Source organism: Polypterus senegalus, chromosome 10 (assembly GCF_016835505.1).
Source record: "Polypterus senegalus isolate Bchr_013 chromosome 10, ASM1683550v1, whole genome shotgun sequence".
Lineage (NCBI taxonomy): Eukaryota > Metazoa > Chordata > Cladistia > Polypteriformes > Polypteridae > Polypterus > Polypterus senegalus.
This window is the reverse complement of record NC_053163.1, coordinates 117,018,714-117,041,570: the sequence shown is the minus strand read 5'-3', so window position 1 is coordinate 117,041,570 and position 22,857 is coordinate 117,018,714. Positions and strand designations below refer to the sequence as shown.

The following is a 22,857-nucleotide window of genomic DNA, read 5'->3' as shown; positions in this document are numbered from 1 at the left end:
ATTCTCATCGTTTGTGACATTCTATATGGTTATCTCTGTTATTCTCTTCATTTGCACTTTGCTGATCTTTTGATAGATGTTGGTGCTGAAAGAATAAAATGGTCACAAATAGGGAATCCATTCGCAGACGGGTTCGGGAATCCCAGGCTCCTGGGGATGACACAGTGCACGGGCATCTCACATGTGAACGGTTTTAGAACAGCCGACACTTATTTTTAATAAAACTACTGCAATATGTTGACACCAATAAAAGACCAACCTTATCTACAAGCAGTTCATGCTGTCATATAAGTACATGTATCTAGTTAGTTGTGGTAGTAACCGCGTAGAAAGCACAACGTGTCCAGTGTACCGCTGAGAAAGCACTCTCTACCTCCACTGAAGCAGGCGGCACAGTCATCAGATACTGGTACACTTGTTCTAAACAACACCCGCGCTTGCATTTTCTCTGAAACACCGCCATTACAGCTTTTACTGATGCATCCAGTTTCTTGTCATCATTCTGTGATGGCAAGTTTCTTGGCACAGATAATGCGGATGCAACAGACTGACGCATTGCAATTTCAAGTTGCTGTTCAAAGCTGTCGTCTGACAGACGTCAATAACCAGGTTTCCATCCATGGAGTTTTTGCGAAAAAATGTTTAAATTCAAATTTTAGCTGATGGAAATGCTAATTATTGATAAAAAGTTGTACATGTCGACATAATATTTTTCCGTTTAACTTTAGCGCATAAATTCCATATCGATACTTCAGATGTCACAACTACATTGGAAACACTTTTTGTCAAAAAAAAGGGCTTTAACGCAAATAAATGTGTCACATGATACATTTTCATCACGTGCAATCAAAACGAGAATAGCGGAGCGGTTCGCATGGTCTGATGAAGAGACTCGTTATTTCTCGTGATGAGCCAATGCAGTAGCGGACAGGCTGGATCTCCTGCTACTAAAAGGGGTACCTGAACTCCCTCCACATCAACTGTAGCCTGGGGATGTCTCTCATGATGTCTAAATAATACAAAAACCGCAAAGGTAGTTTACTGTGCCAGTCAAAATATTTAATAAACCGTGTGTTTCATTATCTAAAGTTTTTCTTATTATTGAATGGCAGATGTTTTAGCATATATGAGAAATTCTCTCATTAATATTAACTTTAGTTTTTTTTTTTTATTAAACGTCATTATTTTGTATTAATTCAAATTTCAGTTTTAATTAAAAACCTTAAGGGAAGCAGGTTACAGTACTAATTCAGTTGTTATCGCACTGAGAAGGGATGTTGAAAGGTAGGCTCACCTGTACAGATCCGATGCTGCAAACACAGCTGCACCATGGGCACTTCCAGGAGTGCCAACGCAAATGTCTCGTTTCATGCACCTGTCATCAACAAGGGCCTGGAGAACAATAGATGGCCACCCTTTGCGATTAATGTAATCGCGGTAGCCTTCCGTCGAGGCAAGAATAGGCACATGCGTGCCATCCAGCGCACCGTAAATCTGTGGCACAAGATACACCAAGGAATTGCGGTATGCAATTTCATTGGCCTTCATTACAGTCGGAAGTCTGATATAATGCTGCATTCATTTTTCTTTAATAGAGGTGCACACAGCATATACACATCGATGGACGGTAGTTTTACTAACTCCGAAAGTTTCTCCAACTACTCTATACTCGGCGCAGGTTGCCAGCTTGTAAAGTGCGATGGCAATCCGCTTTTGGGTTGGAACCGGTGGTCGGTGGCAACCTGTGATGGGCGCAACATCAGGACTGACGAATCCACATAACATCTCAAACATCGGCCGTGTCATTCTAAAATGTTGCAGCCAGAGATTTTCTGTGAAGTGTCTCTCCACCACCTCCTCCCAGAAGGTCTTATTCCGTCGTCTCCAATACCCGTGGGTTTCGTCGCACTGGGGTACTTTCTTCGAGCTCTAGGGCTATGGGACAAGCAACTGCTTCATTCTGCTGTCGTCTTCGGATATTATGTACAATTTCAATTATTTGTGAAACTGAAATAACAGTAAGCTGCCAAATTTCAAAAAACTGAATAATCTCACCATTTCTTTGTTTCTTTGTTTAGTGGAGGGGGTGTAACGTGGAAAACAAAAGGTAGATAATTTGTGACATACACAAAATTATGTATGGAAACGGCTCAAGGGCAGATTTTTTTTCGCGATACAACAAAACTTATGCGACAGTTCGTTTTGGAGGGGATGACGTCATCACGCACACCATTTTATCGATAAAAAGCCAGTTGGATGGAAACAAGCTGGAGACAGCAAATTTCGCACATTTTTTTTTTAACGTATATTCTGTTTGTCGATAACAAAACGTCGCAAAAAACTGGATGGAAACTTGGCTAGTGGTGTCTGCCCCATCCCGGCATTCGTGAGCTGCAGAGTGCAGACTCTTCCCAGTCCACTGTGCTCAGTCTTAGTGGGAGCCGGGAGACTGACGACTGCTGCTGGTTGACTGAATTAATTTGCAACACACTACACCGTGGGCCAAAAAAACGTGCCACTTAATTATTTTCAACTATGACTCTGTTATTTCTCGATCGAGTTTTACACTTTTACATGCTATATATGCGAGCTTGGCTGTTCCCAGGAATGCGAGAATGAAAAATGTCCGGGAATCCCGGTAATCGGGAGCCGAGGAATGGATTCCCTAGTCACAAACAATGTCATTGACCCTTTTTGCTACGGATTTATTTAAGACATGAGGGAGTGGTGTAATGGTGATCCCTTGCGATTCCCAGTTGTGTAACTGCACATCCTTGATTCAGAAACTGAAGTCATGATGTCTGCCTTTCTGACCGAGTCACCGTCATGTTGTGCGACTCTTCTGATCCACGTGGAGAGGTTTTAAAAAGGATAGATGTATGGATGGATATCCCACCACAGTGGTGCAGTGGTTCGCCCCATACCTGCATTTTTTTTTTCAAATCACCAGCACCTCATAAAATGTTAGCCTAATTGACCACTGCAAGATGGCTACAATGATATAGGTGTGCTTTATGGTGGCATGGTGCTCAACGACCTGGAGGAAGCTTTGGCCTCTCTCAACCCCAAATAGGATGACGTGTGTTTGATTATAGACTGATGAGTGATTTCTCATGGTTCATAAAATTAAGCACCAATAATTGTAGTTTCAAAAGGTTCAGAGCTCATTAGTTCATGTAATGTAAGAGAGGAGATCTCTAAATAAGATTACTGCACAGAACACTCCAGACCCGGTTCTTACCTCCAGCTACCCTTTTATTACGTGTTTTATCTGCGTCGTTCAAAGTGCCCCACAAGAGACATGGACGTACACACTTGTATACATTGGATGCACATTTCAGGTAAACCACCTTTATAGATCTTACAGCGTTTTAGTGAAATGTATGTAAAGATTCTAAGGTTTAAACAAAGCAACTCTTAAATATAAAAAACAATTCAATGGATCTTTGAAGGATAAAGAGGTATAAATACAGTTTAAAAATACAATCAGGCCTTTTGAGAAATTCAATATGAGATGAACCCAATGTTATGTTAAAAAACAAAAAAGGTTCGCTACAGAATATCAAAACTAGCATACTAAATACAGTAACAACTAGACTAGGCTTTTTTAATACATTTTACAAAGCAGCAATTTTTTCTTTAACAAATATATAATAACAAAATACAAATTTGAATATATTTTGTATCATTGGTAAAACAAAATTACTACATTAGTTCCACAAAAGGTTGAACTATACTTCTATAATAATCCTACATATTGAATTGTTACATTTCTTTTGACATCTTGACAGACACATTGCTTGCTCACACCAAAGACTCCAGAGCGCCCGCTCTTGACTGGCACCTCAATAACAGTTTAGTGCTTTTTATTCTTTTATTATCCAACACACAAAACATGTCAGTTCTAACACACTGAATGACACACAAGCAGCAAGTGAGCACCTTGTGATTGTTCCACTAGAAACACTACACTTTATATTTATATTAATTGGTTTGGCTGACTCTTTATCCAAAGCGCCTTTCAACTTTTGAGATACAATTTGTTGCATTTCTTTTCTTTTTCCAATTGGAGCAAAGACGGGTGATATGACTTGCTCAGGGTCGCAGAGTGTCCGTGGCAGGATTTGAACCCATAACCTCAGGGTCTGAAGTCCAAAGCCTAACCAATGTGCCACGCTGCAACACTTTAATGGGGCATAAAGAAGTGACCTTTAAAAAAATACATACATTTAAAATAATCATACATGAAAGCAGAATAATACCTAAAGAGTAATAAATTAAGTATATTTGTACAACACAACTTCTACTGCTGAAGGAACTTGTAATTATTTTCCATTAAAATAGTATAACATTTTCTGCTTTATGGAACACTAATTATACACAAGCCCTTTCTTCCACCTTCCCAACCTGAACCGGCTTGTGAATGTACCTAAGGTAGGAGGCGGTCCAGCATGGGGTGCCTGTCCATTGCTTGGTGCTTGAAGACACACACACAGACCCAGCACTGATTTGCACAGCCGTCACCCTGAGGAGACCCTAAACAACCACATGGAGAGCTCAGAGTACAGAAAGCCTCCCAGCAGGGGATAAAATCAGGACCCAAGTGGTTGTGAGGAGGCAAGGCAACCTTCTGAAAACCATGCATAAAATATATTTACTGTTCCATGACGCTGACCTTAATAAAGGTGTTCAGAAAATGGATGGATGCAAGCAATGGCAAACAGACTAGAAGTGGAACCCCAAAGTGCTTAGGTCAGAGGTGCTTCAGCATGACAGATTTGTTTATTCCACTTCATGTGCCTTACATGTTGTCCAGGTGGAGCACTACACTCGAGTCACCTGAGAATTAGGTTTAAAGTAAACCAAATTTGAAAGCAGAACAATGTCTGGACCACCAGGTAGTCTCAATAGGTTTGGAGCTCCCATTGTTTCTTTACTATTTTTTAGCTCCACTAGGTTAATACTGCTTCATCTCGATGATCTAGCTGCCTAGTAAAGGTCAACGATATGAATACATCATAGAGCAATAACAAGAAGGGGAGGAGGAGGGAAACAATGGAGTACAAGTAAAATAGAAAATGGTGAAAGTAGAAAGCTGAACCATGATTGCTTTGTTGCGACTGTGTTGTTACTGACACTGTGTCGGTTTAGTTAATTCCAATAATTAAACAAGTACAAAACTATAATTGACCATCTCCTGCTAGTTCCCAAGTTTTCCCAAAATTGTTTTCTCCCTGATTGACTGGATGTTCCATGTAGAACACCTAATTCCTATGGTTCATTCCTCCACAACACTATACTTGCTCCTCTTTGTCTGACATTTCATATTGGTTTCAAATGGCAGTTCTTAGCCAAAAAAAAAAAAGACTTGGAAGACACTCAAACTATTTTAGAAAATATCACAAGGAGCTATACAAACAGAGTGCTAGTTTAACAAACTACAAAGGAATAAATAACTCAATCTTTCAAGTGCTGAGTACATTAAAGTTGGTCCTATAATGAAAATGCTAGCAGGTTCTACTGTTTGCTTGAATACATTCTGTATACTTTGCATGTTACATTCTAATATGTGGTGTTCTGTTTATGTGCAATGATCATTCATGTAAGATGACACATTAATGGCACTAAAGCAAGGCAAGCAAGAAAAAAAATGTACACAAATAAGTTTATATGATCCCCATGTTCAATAGATAGACTTATTATTATTTTTTTTTATTTGGAGATATTTTAATCAGTATAAAAATATGTCCTAACTAAGAGGAGTCACCTCTGTCTATAATGCACAAGCACAAGAGAGGCAGCAGCCATGATTAATGCTCTGGACTAATTCAGGGATTTGCGCAGAGCTGATAATTCTCAGATAGAGTAGCATGAGAGATGACCTGAAAATTCAGGGGTTATACACACCATAGTATCTGGAGACACGTTGACAATGTGGTGGGGGATGCAGTCCAGGTTCTTAAATCTCAAAGGCAGCTTACTTTGACATTCTCAAGAATATTTATTGGTGGCCATGGATGAGTCACACAACCTGTAGTCTGAATATTTAATCCAGATGGTCATAAATTAAAGAGTTTCGATGTCAAAAAATAAAGTTACATGCCATCTCAATTTCAGACCTGAAACAGAAGTGGAGGTGGGGGGTCAAGGCATAGACTTCACTCAGATCGGAGTGCCAAAAGGAAGGAAGATATAAACAATCAGACAAACTGATAACAAAATAAGAATCAAATATGTGGCTTTCCCAGACACATGCACTTACAAGGCTTGTGTGAGCATTTATGCATGGGGAAAAACAAACAAAAAAATCGTAAAACTTATTTAACAAAAAAAAAAAAAAAAAAAAGTAGTGTGAAAACTCAAAAGTAATGTCACAGACTAAAGAAAAGAAAATAAATTGGAGTTGTGCTTCTGATGTAGTGCCCTATGTATCTAGGTTTCAGAAGAAAAATATTTGTAAATTAGAATGTACACTTGATAGAAAGTAGTGCAAAAATGAAATCAAGGTTTTAAGTGTTTTGGTCCAGTGGGTAATGTAGTGCCCACAACAGCCTGTATAAGATCCTACATGAAGCCGCTTGCTACAGGATTGATACAGTAGATTACAGGCGTCTCTACATCCCCATTAAGGTCCTGTGAACAAATAATGCGTTCAGCATAGTGCATTTAAACATACCCTCATGTGATGCACCTTCCAGAGGTTTCAAGAGGCTGGAGTTCAAAAATCCTTCATCTCAGTTAGGGCTTTATGAATTAATACACATTTCTTTTGACTACAAAACATTTTCATATTCAGTCTCTTTCCAAAGAAAATCTGAACACAGTCAGAGACTAATGATTTATATGAGAATTTCAACCATATCATTGTCAAGGTCCGGTCCAGCCGGCGAGATGGGGGCCTTCCTGTCTAGGGTTCCACTGTGCGATAGTGATAATCCATCTGCAGAGGGAAATAGTTCACATGGAGTTAGTTATGGTAAAGTGGAATATCCATTTCCAGTGCATACATTTGCCAACTTTATAGAGTCATGTTCGGGTCCAAAGCCTAGCCTAGCATTACTTGGGGGCAACACAGGGACAAATCAGGGATGGGCAGCCAGATCATCACAAGTCATATTCATGTAAATACACACATTCTGAAAAATTAGGCTAGTTTACAGTCACCGTTTGACTTGGTATGCACATCCTTTTTTATTTGTGAGAAATCCATGCAGACATGAAGAGAATATGCAATCTCCACACAAACAGTGACAAGGCCAGGATTCAAACCCAAGGCTACTGAAGCTGTGAGGCACAGCACTAGGTACTACAAAACTCTGCCACTCTAATACAGAACAGTGAAACGTTATAGAATTTTCCATTACTCCATTCCCCTCAGCCACATGTCCAAGGTCATTTTACTGTATACTATTTACATAACATAGCGAGTGTGTGTTTAAATGTAAAAACACACACTCTTATGAAATGCACTGTGGGAGATACAGGGCTGCTTTTGCTTGGTCAATGCTGAATCACCCAGTACTGATCAGTTACAATAATTCGCAGTCTGCACCTCTGAAGATGGCAGTGGTCCCAGAAAAGGAAAAACAAGTTACAAAAGTTTACATAAGAGAAATAGGTCTTTGGAAATCTAGGGACACCATCACAGTGGTAGGTCTCAGACTCTGCCCTTAGGGACCCAGGAGTTTCATCGTTGGTGACCCTTTATCAACTTTAATTGTATTCCTTTCAGTCAGTTTTTCATTTTAGGTTTACTTACATGGAGTTTAATCACCCAATTGATTCCAGAAAGTGACAATAAGTAAAGAACGACCATGATAACAAATCTACCACCTTTGTGGTCATTAGAAGTAATGTCTTAAATTGTCAAAAAATTACAAAATAAATCAAGAGGGAAAAATGGTAAAAAACTTTAATTCATTACCATGACGAACAATGCTTGTTAAATGATGCTTCTTAAATTTCTATTAAAAATGGGAAAACCATATTGGAAATTTTTAGATTCAGGTAAAGTAGCCTACAAATTCAAAGAAAAAAAAAATCTCTTTTTATTTTAATAAAAATAAGTTTAAAAAAAGGAACGTAGTAAATAGAATGCTGCACTACAGCATCTCAAAAACCACTGGCTCCCACTAGCACAATAACAAAAACACATGCATGAGGCTGTTATTGGAAAGAATGGCTTAAGGCATCTCCTCAAAAGCCACACATCGGGGTGCTTTGCCATTTGTATGTTAACATGCTCACCCTCGCTAGCGGGATGATTTAAACCACTGTGACTTTGAACAAACATAGCCCTCATGTTTATTACCTGGAGTGCAGGTGTTGCTGGCCATGGATAATTTTCCCTGCACAGGTAGCAGAGTGCTGACAGAGTTCTTGATCTGGTCACTGTTCTTATCTGTCTGAGTGCTGCTGTCCCGGCTGCCAGTTTTAGAATGTGTAGACGGCATAGGTGTGGAGGGCAAGACAGGAGATGGAGATGAAGAAATAGACTCATTGCAAAGGGATTCAGCCCGGTATTCTGTCCCAAGCAAAATACCTATAAAAGATTCAAACAAAAATATAAAATATATGTAGCATTAATTCTTTGTTTGTTGTAAAATGTTTAAAAGAGTTAATATTAATATAAATAATGTGAAATAACAACAATAACAGACATTATTTGGGTTGACCAAATTCCCATTCTGTATTTTCTGCTGTCTTTGGAATCCTTCAGTGTAGGATTCTCCTCGTGCACTAGTCACATCAATATCTTGCCTTGGATGGCCTTTTGGCCTCATTCCCTCTTATCTTCATTATATCTTGAATTATCTACTCATCAGCCCTTTCAAGAATATCCACCTATGTCTACAGCAGTTCACACCATATCTTTCTCCCATGAACAATTCATATAATTTGCATAAAGGCGAGTTACTAGGTGAATAACACCTGGGTTTCTGGGAGTCTGTTCAAGAGTGGGAAGTGTTTACAGTTTGGTTTATTTTGTGATTTGTTACTCATACATTGCTATAGTTACTTGTGCTAAGTTATTAAGGCTATTTTACTGTGTAACTTTCTGTAGTTAATTAATTTATGCTTATGTCTACAATACATTCTTGTTGTTAACACTAGACATTTCTTTCAGCACTTTAGCAGGACAAGGAGAAATACTGACAATCTTAATCTAATTCATTAACCCACTTCTTCAGACACCTTCTTCTCCTTTGGCTTGTGGAACTGCCAGTCTGCAGTCAACAAAGTGGACTTTATTATAGCTTTTGCCACTCAAAGGTGTCTCCAACTGGGGACACTCACAGAAATGGAGATTCACAAGGGGGTACTGTAGGTAACTACAGTATGAATACCATGCAATTACTGCCCCCTATCCAATTAGCATTGTTATTTATTGCCCTTCAGGTTTGCTCAAGAACTTCCACAAGTTCGACCTCCCTTTTCTGCTTTCATCTCCTTTCATAATACTCCTCCAAATCACATTGACAGCTGATGACTTTCCAGGAAAGGGTGGCGGCTATCAGTAGTCAGCTCTCATCACTGCAGTCAGTCATTATGCCTCCTTCCAAGCATCACCCAACATTCTCTCCCCACTATCTCTTCAGTTGACCCATTCTCCTCATATCTCCTTCAGGCTGTCTCTCCCTCACTAATTTCTGTAATAACATATAACATTAACATCTCCTTCAGCTCAGGTATTTTCCTATCATATTCATACATGCTCTGATAGCACCATTTCTCAAAAAACGAACACTTGATCAATTATAAGTTAGCAATTACAGGCCCGTCTCTCCTTCCTTTTCTTTCCAAAACACTTGAACATGCTATGTCTAACCAGGTCTCTAGTTTCTTTGGACAGACCACATTGCTTGATTACTACCAGTCCGGCTTCAAAAAGAACCATTCTATAGAGACAGCTCTACACCGACTGTGGTCGACCAGCTATGGTTAGCTACTCAGTCCTGATCCTTCTAGATCTCTCCTTTGCCTTGGATACAGTCAACCATGAGACCCTTCTTGCTACCCTCACTAACTCTGGCACAACCAGTACATTTCTCAGATGGTTCAAGTCCTAATCTAAGGAAGATCCCACCATGTGTCCTAGCAAGGAGAGATGTCAAGGGTGCATCAGACATGCACAGGGGTGCCTTGAGAATCACTGCTGGGTCCTCTACTCTCATCTCTCTCTAGGCTCATGGTTTCGCTTATCAGTGCTATGCTGACAATAAGCAGCTGTACCTGTTGTTCCCTCCTGAGGCTAACACGGTATCAGCTACAGTCTCTGCATGTCTTATAGATATTTTAGTCTGGATGAAGGACCATAATCTACAGCTCAAACTGGATAAGATGGATCTTCTTGTTATCCCAACCAGCCAGTATGTTCAACTCCCCATTTCTGTACAACTTGGCTCATTGTCACTGATTGTAATTGATGAGTAGCTATCTTTCTTTGACTACATTTCAAGTGTCACCCGTTCATGCAGATTCACTCTGTATAATATCTGCAACTTGCTACTAAATTACTGCAACACACTACTAGCAGGAGGACTCACATTTGCTATAAAGCCACTCCAAGTGGTTTAAATTGCAACAGCCCGTCATGTATTCAGCCAATTAAGACAGGTGCATGTCACTCTTCTCATTAGGTGGCTCCCTTTAGCAGCACGATTTAAGTTTAAATCTTTGATGCATGCCTCTAAGAGAGTTTTTCCTAACATTTTGACTTCATATACCTTGGAGAGGTGGTTGCAAGGACTATTAAGTCTCCTGCCCCCAACTACAACCTTGTTCTTTTGTTCATTTACCTCCATGCCTACAGAGTTCATATTACTTCACCCGTACTTACCTACTTGTTCTGCATTTTTTGCTGTTGCTACAAAGTCACCAGAATACAATGGTTCCAATAACAGTTCCTAGGCCATTCCAACCATTACTGTCATAAATATCTTCAGATTCAGAACAAAGGCCTTGCTAAACTCCCACTAAAATCCGATCTGGTATCTTTCCCGTCATTCATGACCATGGCTCCAGGTTTTTGTTCCAAGTATTTTCATTAGAAGTCAATCCTCTCCAATAACAGATCTTATTTAATGTTATGGCTTGTTAGTGTTTTAACTCTACCATGTCAGTTCATTCTTAAATCATAGATGTTTTCCTTTCTAATGATACATGTATCATCCAAGTGATCTGAAGCCTAAAATGGATAAGCAATTTTTAATTCTTCACCTTCTCTTCAGTTTACTTCTGAGTACTTAAACCAAATTGCAAATGATGAATACACACGGGTGGATATGGAAACAAGCTAGATGTAGAACTACTGGTTTCTTTGTCATTTTTTATATTATTGCTAATAAGGAGCAGCTAAAACAACAAATGCAACAGTCTAAAACTGAAATAGGCAATTAAGGGTTCAAAATCTTAACAATCGAGATAACTAAAATGAAGCAGGAAAATGTCACTTGAGCAATAAGTGCTTCATCAGCAATGGATGATTTCTCGTGAAGCAATTGGGTTGGAACAAAACCTGAACCTGCAGGCCTCCAGTACTGATATTGCTCAGCCCTGATTTAAAGGGCCTGAGTCTTAAATAGCAAATAAATTATATTAAGTTAATTAGAAGCAAAAACTGGTCACTAATTAAGAAAAATAGTTAGAATGAAAACCTGTAGTCACTGTGGTTCTCCAGGATTAGAGCTGGCCACCCCTTCTTATATTCTGGCATAATGGTACACACTTTAGTACCTCTCATACTACCTTTCCAAAATCTAAAGCTTTTCTTGAATTGATATTGTATTGAAGATCACATGAAGATTTGTACAAGACATAAATTCCGTGGATGAGACTAATGAACGACTTTACAGACAGTCAAGAAACAGCCACTATTTTTGCATTAGCAGTAATGTGTAGTCTGATTCTGCGGAGTCCGACAACACTGACAAAGATCTGAATAACAATCTGGTAGACAACAAGACCACTGCAAGAGATGAGACACACGAAACAGGCCTAAACCTGAACGAAGGAATCCCTCTGTACAGCCTTTTATTTTAATCTGCTCAAAATGTGAAACCAAAATGCTCAGTTACAGATCACCTTTTTGGAACAAAGTGGCATTGGCCTTTCAAAAATGTTTAATTGATGTTTAGTAACTGTTACATTAGATTAAGGTTGATTACTCATAAATATGATGTTGCATTAATCAATTACATTTGTTACATTTATTATAATGTAGAAATAAACACAAAACAAAGGTGAAGTTAACCCTATACAACATTTATCCTTATGGCTGGCTATGGAAAAGAAATTAATCAATTCAAAATCTTAACAAGAAACTACCCTAAAACATGGAAAAATATGGACACTGAATAGATTTGTAATGTGAAGCAGGTGAAAACAATACTCATAGCTGTAAACTTCAAAGAGAAACTAATGCCAAATTATTACTCATTTCTGAGATGCAATTGAAGAAACAGGTTAGAAAGAAAGCATCAATCATTCCAGGACCTCTGACATATAGAAATGTCCACACTAATAAAAGACACATTAGCAAATTATGCAGCAAAGATAAATAAGAGTAGAAGCCAGCAGCTATCTCAGAAACTCACCCAGGCTTCCTTTCCAGCTTTTGTCTTCCTTTCTTTCCTCTGCAATTGGGCTGCTGCTCATAGCAAGGGAACTGGAGAGCAGACCAGAGCCAGCATTGGCAATAGACATCAGAGATTTGGACGGCCTCATGGAAGATGGCTCTGTTTTGCTAGGTTCTTTCCTTGATCTCTGCTGAAGAACTTTTATCATGGCATCTTTCTCAATTATTTGGGCATGAAGATTTTTTATTCTGGGATGGAAAAAAGTATCAATCACTATTCTGCAAATTCACAAATTCTGTATATTATGTTTTTTTATATGAATATGACCTTTCTCAGCCATGCTAAATATTAAACAGCAACAGTATTGGTAAACATGACTCATATCATGCATTTCAACAAAGGAGTGAAGCAATCTCAATAGCACAATATTGCAGATTGTTTCTTAAATTGAAATTTAAAAAAAAAAATAATGCCAGTTATCTTTACTTCATGCCTGCTGGACAAAATAAAACTTTTGTACACAAAATGTACTGCTATGCCAAGAGTTAAAATTCTGTTAAGAAACACTGTTTAGTTAATTTCTTCTTCTCTCATCTCTTCTCTTATAATTTGGTGGTCTGATTGTGGCAGAACGAATGTTATCAGATTTTTCTGACAGAACAAATGCTGCAAAAACACAAGACAAGGAAAGAGCATATAGTGTCAAAATCCCTGACAGTCCCTATCACAAACCTAAAAAAATACTTATGGACGCAAGTACCTCTATGCAGAAATCTAGCTCCAAGAGAGCAGAAAAGAAAAAGTAACACTAAAATATAAAACAACAAAAACAATGGTTTGTAACAAGGCATGATGAATATTTGGCACTGAAGAAAAGAACTAATGGACTGTTGCAGAAGTGCAAAACTTCATGTGAAGATTACATTACATCATTATTTTAACAGATCATTTGACTGCCATAAAGGCAGACTCATGTTTAGTAATATAACTTCTGCAGTCAAATCTATCTTTGAATCTGTAAGACAATCATCAGCAGTAAAAAAGGTTAACAAAAAGTAACATACGTGCACCAAATGTCTGTCTACCTAACACCTTCAAGTATTCACCAAATTGTTCAAAGCTGCACAATTTTTTTAAAGCATTAAATGGGATTATCTATACACAGCATCAGCTTTAAATATTAGAATACCAGGAGCACATACAGTACTTAAACTAGTGTCTGCTAAATAACAAAAATCAGAAATGCTCAACGTTAAAATGCTCCTTATAACTTTACAAAGAAGATTGTTGCATTGGGTGACTTTGGCAAACACCACTACCTATTATCTGTAGTGTCCACTCATAATAACTCAACACCTGGATGTCATTATGCCTCAGTTTATTTACAGTTGTAGTATTATTGAAGGAGAAATATAAAACAGTGTGAACTTTAAAAGAAAAATAAAAAACCTCCTAAAAAGACAATAACACAAGTAAGAATGTGCAACAATTTTCCAGTGTGGTATCTGCAACACATCCAAATATATTCCGGCCAAGACCTCACAGTGCGCCTTTCGCAGAAATCGTCTGCATAAATGATTTCAAGTCTTAAGCTAGCTATAATATTTCAGTGACTTAAGGCCATATTCTAAACATGCTGCCTATGAGGAAACAGTGAAATATTACTGGACATATTGAAAAATGAGCCAACCACATGATAAATGTAGCAAGAAAGTACATTTATTTCAAGTGTGGACTGCATTCTGCCAATACTCAAAAGAGATTATTTAACCTGGCATCTGTCTATCATGGGCTATTTCGGCCAAGCACAACAGCCTGGCTAGATACAAGATATGTACACTGGGAAACCTAAATTATACAAGACAAAGATGAAATGCAATGGAAAGATCATAAAGCTGCACAAAAGCCCAGAAGGCACTGAATGATTTATAAACAACAATGTCCAGTGCTCAAACTCTAAGGCAAAGAATAAACTGTTTATAAACTTTACCTTTACACACAAGCACAAAGAGTAAGGACTTCATTTATTTTTTGCTGTTTACATTTACTGGGAACATTAAAATTTAAAAGTTATACTGACATAATGAAAAAGGGACATTTTATGAAGTGGCCAACATGTCCAAATCTTCCTGCTCATATGTCAGTGACAGGATGTTCAGACCAGTTGAGCTGTGAGTGTTTTTACCTGCCCTCCATGTCCAAACATCTTCGGTTAGCAATCAGGATCTCCTCCTCTTCCCTCTGAATGCGCGCCTCCACTGATGTGTCATAGCTGCTGGTCGGGGAGTGACTGATTCCAGTGGTGTCCCTTATGAAAAAGAAAATATGGTGCCCAAATATTATTCTAAAATGTGGCAATAACAATTCATCAGCATACCGTATCTTTAATATAATTAACAGTAGCAGGGAATAATCAGACTAACTGCTGACAAGAACTGCTTAATTAACAGAATATGAAATTATGGGTGGGATGAGAAGAATCTATGGAAGAATGTTTGACACATTCTAAAGTTAGAAAGCAGGCAATGGATCTCCATGATTAAATCAAGTTCAAGGGCAACTTAAGAGACCACTTACGAAACCAGATGAATGAATATTATCTGTTAGTGACCTGAGATGAAGACTGGACTCCTTCAGTAGTGTGTCACTTTGGAGAACTGTACCAGCGCATGCTCACCCAACTGAACTGACCTTTAGGCACACAAGCTCATAATTTTGCTTTTAATTTGATGGTCCATAGTTATTATTTGTGATCTTTTTAATTTATGGTGTATATTTTACGCTTGAATTCAAACTTAAATTCACTCCTTGGTTCTCTTCCACTTCTTGCCACCTTCTCACTTGTTTCTGTATATGTGCTGCCTATGATCTCTTTCATTCCAGAAAGACCATCTGTTCTTGGAAATCATTCCCAAGCCCCTTTCTCAAGTCTTGTTCTGCTGCTATTACTCCATTCCATACACAAAATTCATCTTATCTATTTGGTTCTGCTTCTGCTGCACTAAAGTTTGAAGAAGTTATTCCTGTTTAGAAACTTCTGGCTCCACTGAGCTCCCTATTGTGAATGTTTTCCGGTCTCAAACCTTACACTCTAATTCAGTACCTAATTCTCAGCCAATAATATGAAACTTTCCATTCTGGACTTTGATGTTAATCGGACACTGAGACATCTTTTGTGTATTTGTGAAAGTATAGAGGCAGAACTAGTGGGCTGAAATTCTATTACTTCACTGCTTTCTTTGATGACCTGAAAAATTAAGCTGGTCTTACTGCAATGGGCTATTCCAGAATGCATTTCTACTTGCCCTGTCTGGCTGGGAAAACATCCAGTAAGGTGCGTTGGAAGAGAAGGAAGGCTTAGGAATGCAGGGATGCTACAAACGGTTCCAGCCTGAAGGTCCTAGTGGAAACTGATGGCCATTCCTGAACCATGAAGTGATTCTGGGGCTTTGTCTATTAAACTATTGAACTATTATGAAGAAATAGTTGACTGGCAGGATGAAGAATGACAAGGGGTATAAAGAGAGAGATGGGAGATAACAAAGAGCTTAGTGTGGTGGGGAAGTGGCCAAGCCATTGAACCTGGTATGCAGGGGTCAAAACTGGAAGGAAGGGCTAGTAATGCAGCAGATTTTAGTGTTTGACTTTTGCTTAAAGTGAAACTTTCTGCCTTCATGGTATTTTATCTGGGTGCAGATGGCTGTTTCAAGGATCAATCCTTCATCCACTTGTGTTAGAGTCTCTCTCTAGCATGAATTCATATTCCAGATGGATACAGTTATCACTCATCTGTAAAGGAAATTCACTCCTAGGTGTGTAGCAAACACATACAAAGTCACTGCGTACCTCAGTGACATCAATGTATGGATGTTAATATCCTACATTGAGCATAAACAGAGTTTTAATTTAATCATGCTTGACACCTTCTCTCTACCTCTTTAAGCCCATAAACCTTTCCAATTGATTATTGTCACATAGCCTTAATGGGTTGCTAATTAGAAATCAGAGTTTTGAAAAAACACATTTTTATAGCAGAGATGTTTCACTACCACCTATGGAACTTTCATCCTGCCTAATCCTGCCACTGCCCCTATTACTTTTTCATCCGATTACTGCACTTTATTTGTTGAGAGACTACAACAAGTTCAAATGCTACTGCTGGAGTTTTGGCACTGACCAAGTGTAGCACACACAGTACCACTACATGACCCGTCCACCAGCCTGACTACAATGGATTCCTGTATGATATAATATTATCTACAAAACTCTGCTACTGACTTATACAGATGCCAACTACTCTGATAACTTGTTGCTGCCTGATTTATACTGACCTGCCAGGAATCTGAGATATACTGTATATACTGCACACAATGATACATGGAGTAGACCAAACAATGAATAATTGAGGGCAAAATATGTTCCCATTGCACCCTGACATGTGACTTGGGGAGGCGATCAGTGCAAGGTCATTTCTATAGATTCCAAATGGAAAAATTCTAATGCACATTTATAGAAGTCAAAAACATGACAAAAAAGAAATGCAATTCTGACATCAAATTTAGTCTTTTAAATCCCTCTTGTACAGAGGCTTCTGTGGAAGATCTCAAAAATCAATGGTATATGTAAACCTTGTGCGTTTCAGCAAATATATTACATTGCTAGCAGAGGAAATCAGTTAAGAATAGTAGTGTGCCTTGCAAGAAGCACAATTTTACATGAGATGCACACCAGCAGGCTGGTTGTCTTTATTCAAGAACTCTCTGAAAAATCCCACTTTCTCAAGGGAATTCAGAGGCTAACACCAAGGCTGCAGCTTTGGAAACTGTAAATTATGACCAGTGTGTTGTTGAGCTAGTAGTTTGTGAAGACACCATCTGGTATGAAAATACATAAATAAAAAAAATGATATTGTTGACCACATCAAAAAGAAAAATCAGCATGCACTTGTGGATGAGATACACTGAATTAGCTGGAAACACGAGATAAGACTTGTGATCTCAATAGGCTGGGAAAAAAAAAACTACCTCCTCCGTGTTCAACTGCTGCTAAAATCAAATTCAATGTTCTTGTTCAGGCCATGGAAAGCTGTGTTCCTTACTACCTCCTGCCATTGTATGTTCCACCAGGAGGCCTTTGTTTTTCTTATGCCTGCATAATTAACTGTGCCTTGCCTTGCCTTTCCAGACACACTACAAATCTACACTACTTCTTAGTCAGGATCCTGAGCTGTGGAATGAGTTTTGCAAGACCATCTGCACCGCCTGTCTATTAATGGTTACACACCTCTTCACAAAGCATCTTGGGATGACTCATGTTTCCAGTCCCTCTAATCTCCTCCTGCATATCTATAGCTCTATCATAAAATTACATCAGCTAACTAATTTTATATTTCCAGTTGATCATCTACTGTAGTTCAGAAGCTAGCTAGACTACTGCTCTCCAAGTTTAGCAGCAAACCACAAACAATCAGGCATTGTATTAATTTTTAATGTTGCTAAACACCTTACTAAATAATAATAATAATAACAATGCATTTTGCATTTCTATCAAGATAGCACATTTAGAACCAGATTGATGGGCACAGATTTACTTTTGATAGAAAAACTTACAAGCTTAAATTTAGGTAACAGAAATTGAAGCGTAAATACCAACAAACAGGAAGTAGTAAATGGATGTTCTGGGAAGAAATGCACTTCAGAGAATGGATAGAGACTTCAGCATATAATAGATAGATAGATAGATAGATAGATAGATAGATAGATAGATAGATAGATAGATAGATAGATACTTTATTAATCCCAAGGGATTAATGTTATCATTAATCATGTTATCTGACTTTTGCAATGTACCTTTGCGTAGCAGCGGTTGCAGCAGCGTCCAAAGCAAACTGCCGCATGACGCTTTCCTCCAGGTACTTTTGCTCCCATTTTGTCATGTCAGCTTCAAGTGCCAGAATGCGTTCTTCCTTTTCACGCAAGTGTTCCATCAGAGCAGCAGCATTGTACTCTGAATTGTTGCTGTTTTGAGTTGTGCCTTGCCGCTGTGGAAGACAGGAAGATAAAGAGAGTTTAATATTTATGCCTGAAAAATGGCAGCAGTGACAAATTCAGTACATAAAAACAGACCTATGACTTTGTATTGACCTACCGTATAAGTAAAAAGTAAAACAATGCTTTGTGACTTGACTTTCAAGAAACCATTGGGACAAAACCAAGTCAGCCAGTGTGTTTTTAGCCTTGGCTTTTTTAATATAATTATATGCTGCTCAAGTTATTCATTCTAACTAAGCTCATCATCTAAGGTTGTGCCATACTGTTAAGTGAACTCATTAGCTTGATTGGATTTTTAAGTGTCTATGGAGTCCAAAAAAATGTCTAGTTTAAAATTCAGCAGCAACATTTGCTAATACAGTTGAGTTTAGAGGACATTAATGTGTTCCAGCATTCCTGGTTGCTGTTATGCTTTGATTTCATTGTAAACAGTTTAACCAGCAGGGAAAGTGAATTAGTCTCTTCCCTGTGACCTACACAGTTGGGGGCACCCATATTTTTTCTTGAGAGCTACATGTGATGAAGGCTCAGACAATTAGGTCAGAGAGACTGATAACAGTTTCATAAAGAAAAATTCTTCACCACAGTTAATGCCAACATATTTGACATTTAAAACAGCACACAGTCGAAATTAATGGGAAAACCAGTAGGTGTGCTGGAGCAAGGAGTCAACTTAAATACTGGAAATGGGTGTTGATATGGTGGAGTTTTATAGTTTTTAAAAACAAATCTTGGCATACACAAAATAAGAAACCTGATTTAAATATAGGATTTCTACCTTAAAGGAATACTCCACCAAAAAAGGAATATATTTTTTTAACACATTAATACAGATGATCTAGTTTGTAGATTAATTAATGTAGTGTTTCTGTGGATAAAGGACATAAAATATCTGATAGAACAGAAGCCAATGGTGAGCAACACTGGACAACGGCAAACAATATCAAAAACGTCCATGGAAAAATCTCATGTCACTCATATTAAATAATCCAAATGTCACGTCATCCAGTTAAACAATCATTACGTGCAAAACACATCCTTTGAATTTTGAAAAGAAAGACCCCACTCTACCCTCATTCATTGGTCAAAAGTCCCATCTTAATTTCAAAAGCACAACTCCTTTGGTCACCATTGGGTCCCCTTCTATCACAAACTTTGTCATGTCCTTACTCCAGAAAAACATTAAATTTTTTTTTTCTTGGCCATCACTACAAACCACATTGGATAACATAGAAAAAATATATCTTTGGGTGGAGTATTTCTTTAAACATGCATGTTCAAGAATTCAGACTTTAGCTTCAAGTTTATATATCACCTATTTTTTTTATAAAAAGGGATGTAAAGAGAATAATAAAATGACTGATATTTATAACAAAATTAAACCCAACAAACATTGTTCTCTGGTGCTGATCCTAACAGGATAGAGTACAGTATATCAATTTTATTCAATGATAAACAGAAATAAAAGATTACCAAAAACTTATTCAGGAGCAAAGTTGGACTCTCTCACCTAACCACTTCTTTTATTTATATAAGTAAAACATTCAAGAGTTTTCAGATAAATGTGTGATCATGGGATGTTCATGTGGAAGACAGAAGGAATACAGAGGCCCAGTGGAACGGTTTGCCTACTGCTGCAGCTCAATGTAATTAAAAAAGGAGATGAGGGAGGACTTTAAAAAGAGCAAAGCCGAATCACTGACCGACCTGCTACTAATTACAGCACAGGACTAGTCTATTTCAATAGCTATATTACTTACAACTTTACAAATACTAAGATTTCTTAAACAAGATGCTCTTAATAAAATAGTGACCTCAATATTAGAACTATCATGGATGTCAGTTTTGGAAATTATTCCTAGTTTCAAATATAAAACAAATGGTATACCTTCACTGAAGAGTATTGCACAAAAGCCCCTTTGAAATAAATGGTGCCGTACAGCCAGCCATGTGGGACAAAACAGGAAACTTTCAGAAGAATAAAGTGTCTGAAAACCCATTACACGACATTAGTTTTTCAGCAATTTTCAGTAGAACAGACTGGACTAGCAGTGTAGACTTCATTTACATAATCGTACTGGGTCAGAGCAGTCACGCACACTCCTGTGACGCCCATTGTGTAGACTGACAGACCCAGCGACTCGGTCAGACTGGTTTGGGACTTTGTCTTAAGTTGTGGGGTTAGGCCTCCGTATGTGCAAGAACTGAAAACCAATGAGCACCCAGCTGGAAGTACAAGGCATGTAATGTAGCCAAAATGAGAAAGGAAAACAGGCGTTTTGGACTATAGAATCAGAACTGCGACTTGTCTGTCCAACATCTTGTGTTTTTAGTATTGCAGCAGAACAAAAAAAAATGAGTGGAACCTGCAGTTGAACTCACCATACCCATAAAAATTCATACAGCTACAGCTGTTGTCAGACAGTGTTGTCAATTGGCCACTGAAATGTGACATGCTTGCAATACTTCGGAGAGCTAAGGACCTGTCACCCCTGTAATTCCTAGACATGTAATCTTACATTCTCAAGATGACAGGATCCTGCAACTACAGTCATTATGTCTGAGATTCTCTCTATGTAGAAGTCGTATAATATATTTGTGTATCTATCAGGTAAACAATTTATAGTCAATCCAAATTTTCTTACACACACGTTTGGAGTAATACCAAATAGGATTAGGCTTTTTAGTGATAAAATCATTGTGATTTCATACATGGCTGACCTTACTCAACTCTTTGAATCCTAATACACCTTCTATAACTCAATATCAAAATGATACATTTTTTTAGATTTACATCACATAAAGTAATTTCCTTTGTGTGGAACACCATGGAGCTTCTTAAGAATTAATTATTAATTAATTTTTTAATAATTAATTTAATTCTAAAATACATCTACTGGTCTCCAACCAGCTTTTCGGTTTAATACCTGCTGTTTAAATCAATATGAGGAAATAAAATATAAAAGGCACCTTCTGCATTGGGGGAGATTTTGGTGTTGTTCAAAAACAAGGAATCTTAACCCTGTTTGTGTTTTACTGGATTGATTGTAGTTTTGGTTGGACTCATCTTACACCTTTTAGTTATGGCAAAGTGTGTGTGATGGTTGTATTACAACTCTTCTATTGTGGATGCACATAACAAGAAATAATATTTTATAAAAACGTGGTACTTCAACATACAGCACTGATGCTAAATCAGCTAGTTACCATACAACTAGGTGGTAATATCTCTGGGAGGGTTAATTGTGAAGCTGTTATCTTTCATAATGATTTAGAAACAAAATTACCTAAATGGTTCCTGGAATAACTAGTTTCTAACACTTTTTCATGCAAGACAGACAAATAAAAGCTTTTCATAGGCTAATAAGAGAGCTTATTTAGTGAGGAAAGGAAGACAACTGAAAGATAACTAGCAGAAAAACAAAACTAGCAAATGCTGACTTGTTGACAAGCTGGTTTCTGAATGCTTTTAATTCCTTTCATGCAGCAGCTTGCCGTTTTATACTTTGTACCTGCTGCAGGCGCAGACTCTCCAGCTCTCTCTCTAGGCGAGTCCTTAGACGGTGCTCAAGCTGCTCTCTCTTCTCACAGGCCGCTTGCAACTGCGCCAAGGCCTGCTGCATCTTTTCTACTTTCTCAACGTAGACCTGCTTCTTTTTTAGCTGCAAAAAATAATTTAGAATAAAAATATTTTGCATTATTGCTTTTTTTTTATTACCAAGCTGTTTCTGGATTACATAGACAGAAAATAATTCAATCCTTATTTCTTGAAGGAACTGCTGTAACAGTAAATTTCTTAGATGTCAATATGCAGTATACCTACTTACTGTAACTTTTGTAGCTGTAGGACTTTCCCCTAATAAGCCTAGATAACTTTATTTAATAATTAAAAAAAAATTGCAACAACTGTAAAGTTTTCCAGTGGGACTAAAATTGAGGCTGTGCTGTAGATATTGAGTGGAAGAATGAGAGGTTGGGAGCATGCGCTGATAGCGTGTTGCCACATCCAGCACACAACGAACTATCATGATTGGGACACCTCAGCACCACACTGGAACAGCGTGAGGTTCTTTACAATGGCTGGAGTGCCAAACCTGCCACCACCCAAGTTTTTTCCTGTAGGTTGGAGGACCTGCTTGTAGTGCTAGATGCAGATTAACATCATACCCCGGACGGAGCAATTGCAGGTTAAAGGCCTTGCTCAAAGGCCCAATGGAGTAGTGTCACTT

At 38.1% G+C, this 22,857-nt stretch overlaps 1 protein-coding gene across 3 annotated transcripts in view; it reads right to left on the bottom strand.

Annotated features, from left to right (window-relative positions):
* Positions 1–3,237: 3,237 nt before the first annotated feature.
* Positions 3,238–22,857, bottom strand: part of amot (angiomotin) — a 123,699-nt gene continuing 104,079 nt past the window's right edge. For all 3 annotated transcript variants that reach the window (XM_039766403.1, XM_039766406.1, XM_039766404.1), the window contains exons 7-12: positions 22,141–22,290; positions 18,428–18,618; positions 14,764–14,886; positions 12,597–12,826; positions 8,312–8,542; positions 3,238–6,940 (exon numbers count right to left, since the gene is read on the bottom strand). In XM_039766403.1, coding sequence (XP_039622337.1) covers positions 6,840–6,940; positions 8,312–8,542; positions 12,597–12,826; positions 14,764–14,886; positions 18,428–18,618; positions 22,141–22,290 — 1,026 coding nt within the window. In that variant the 3' untranslated portion in view covers positions 3,238–6,839. The remainder of the gene's footprint in view (positions 6,941–8,311; positions 8,543–12,596; positions 12,827–14,763; positions 14,887–18,427; positions 18,619–22,140; positions 22,291–22,857) is intronic.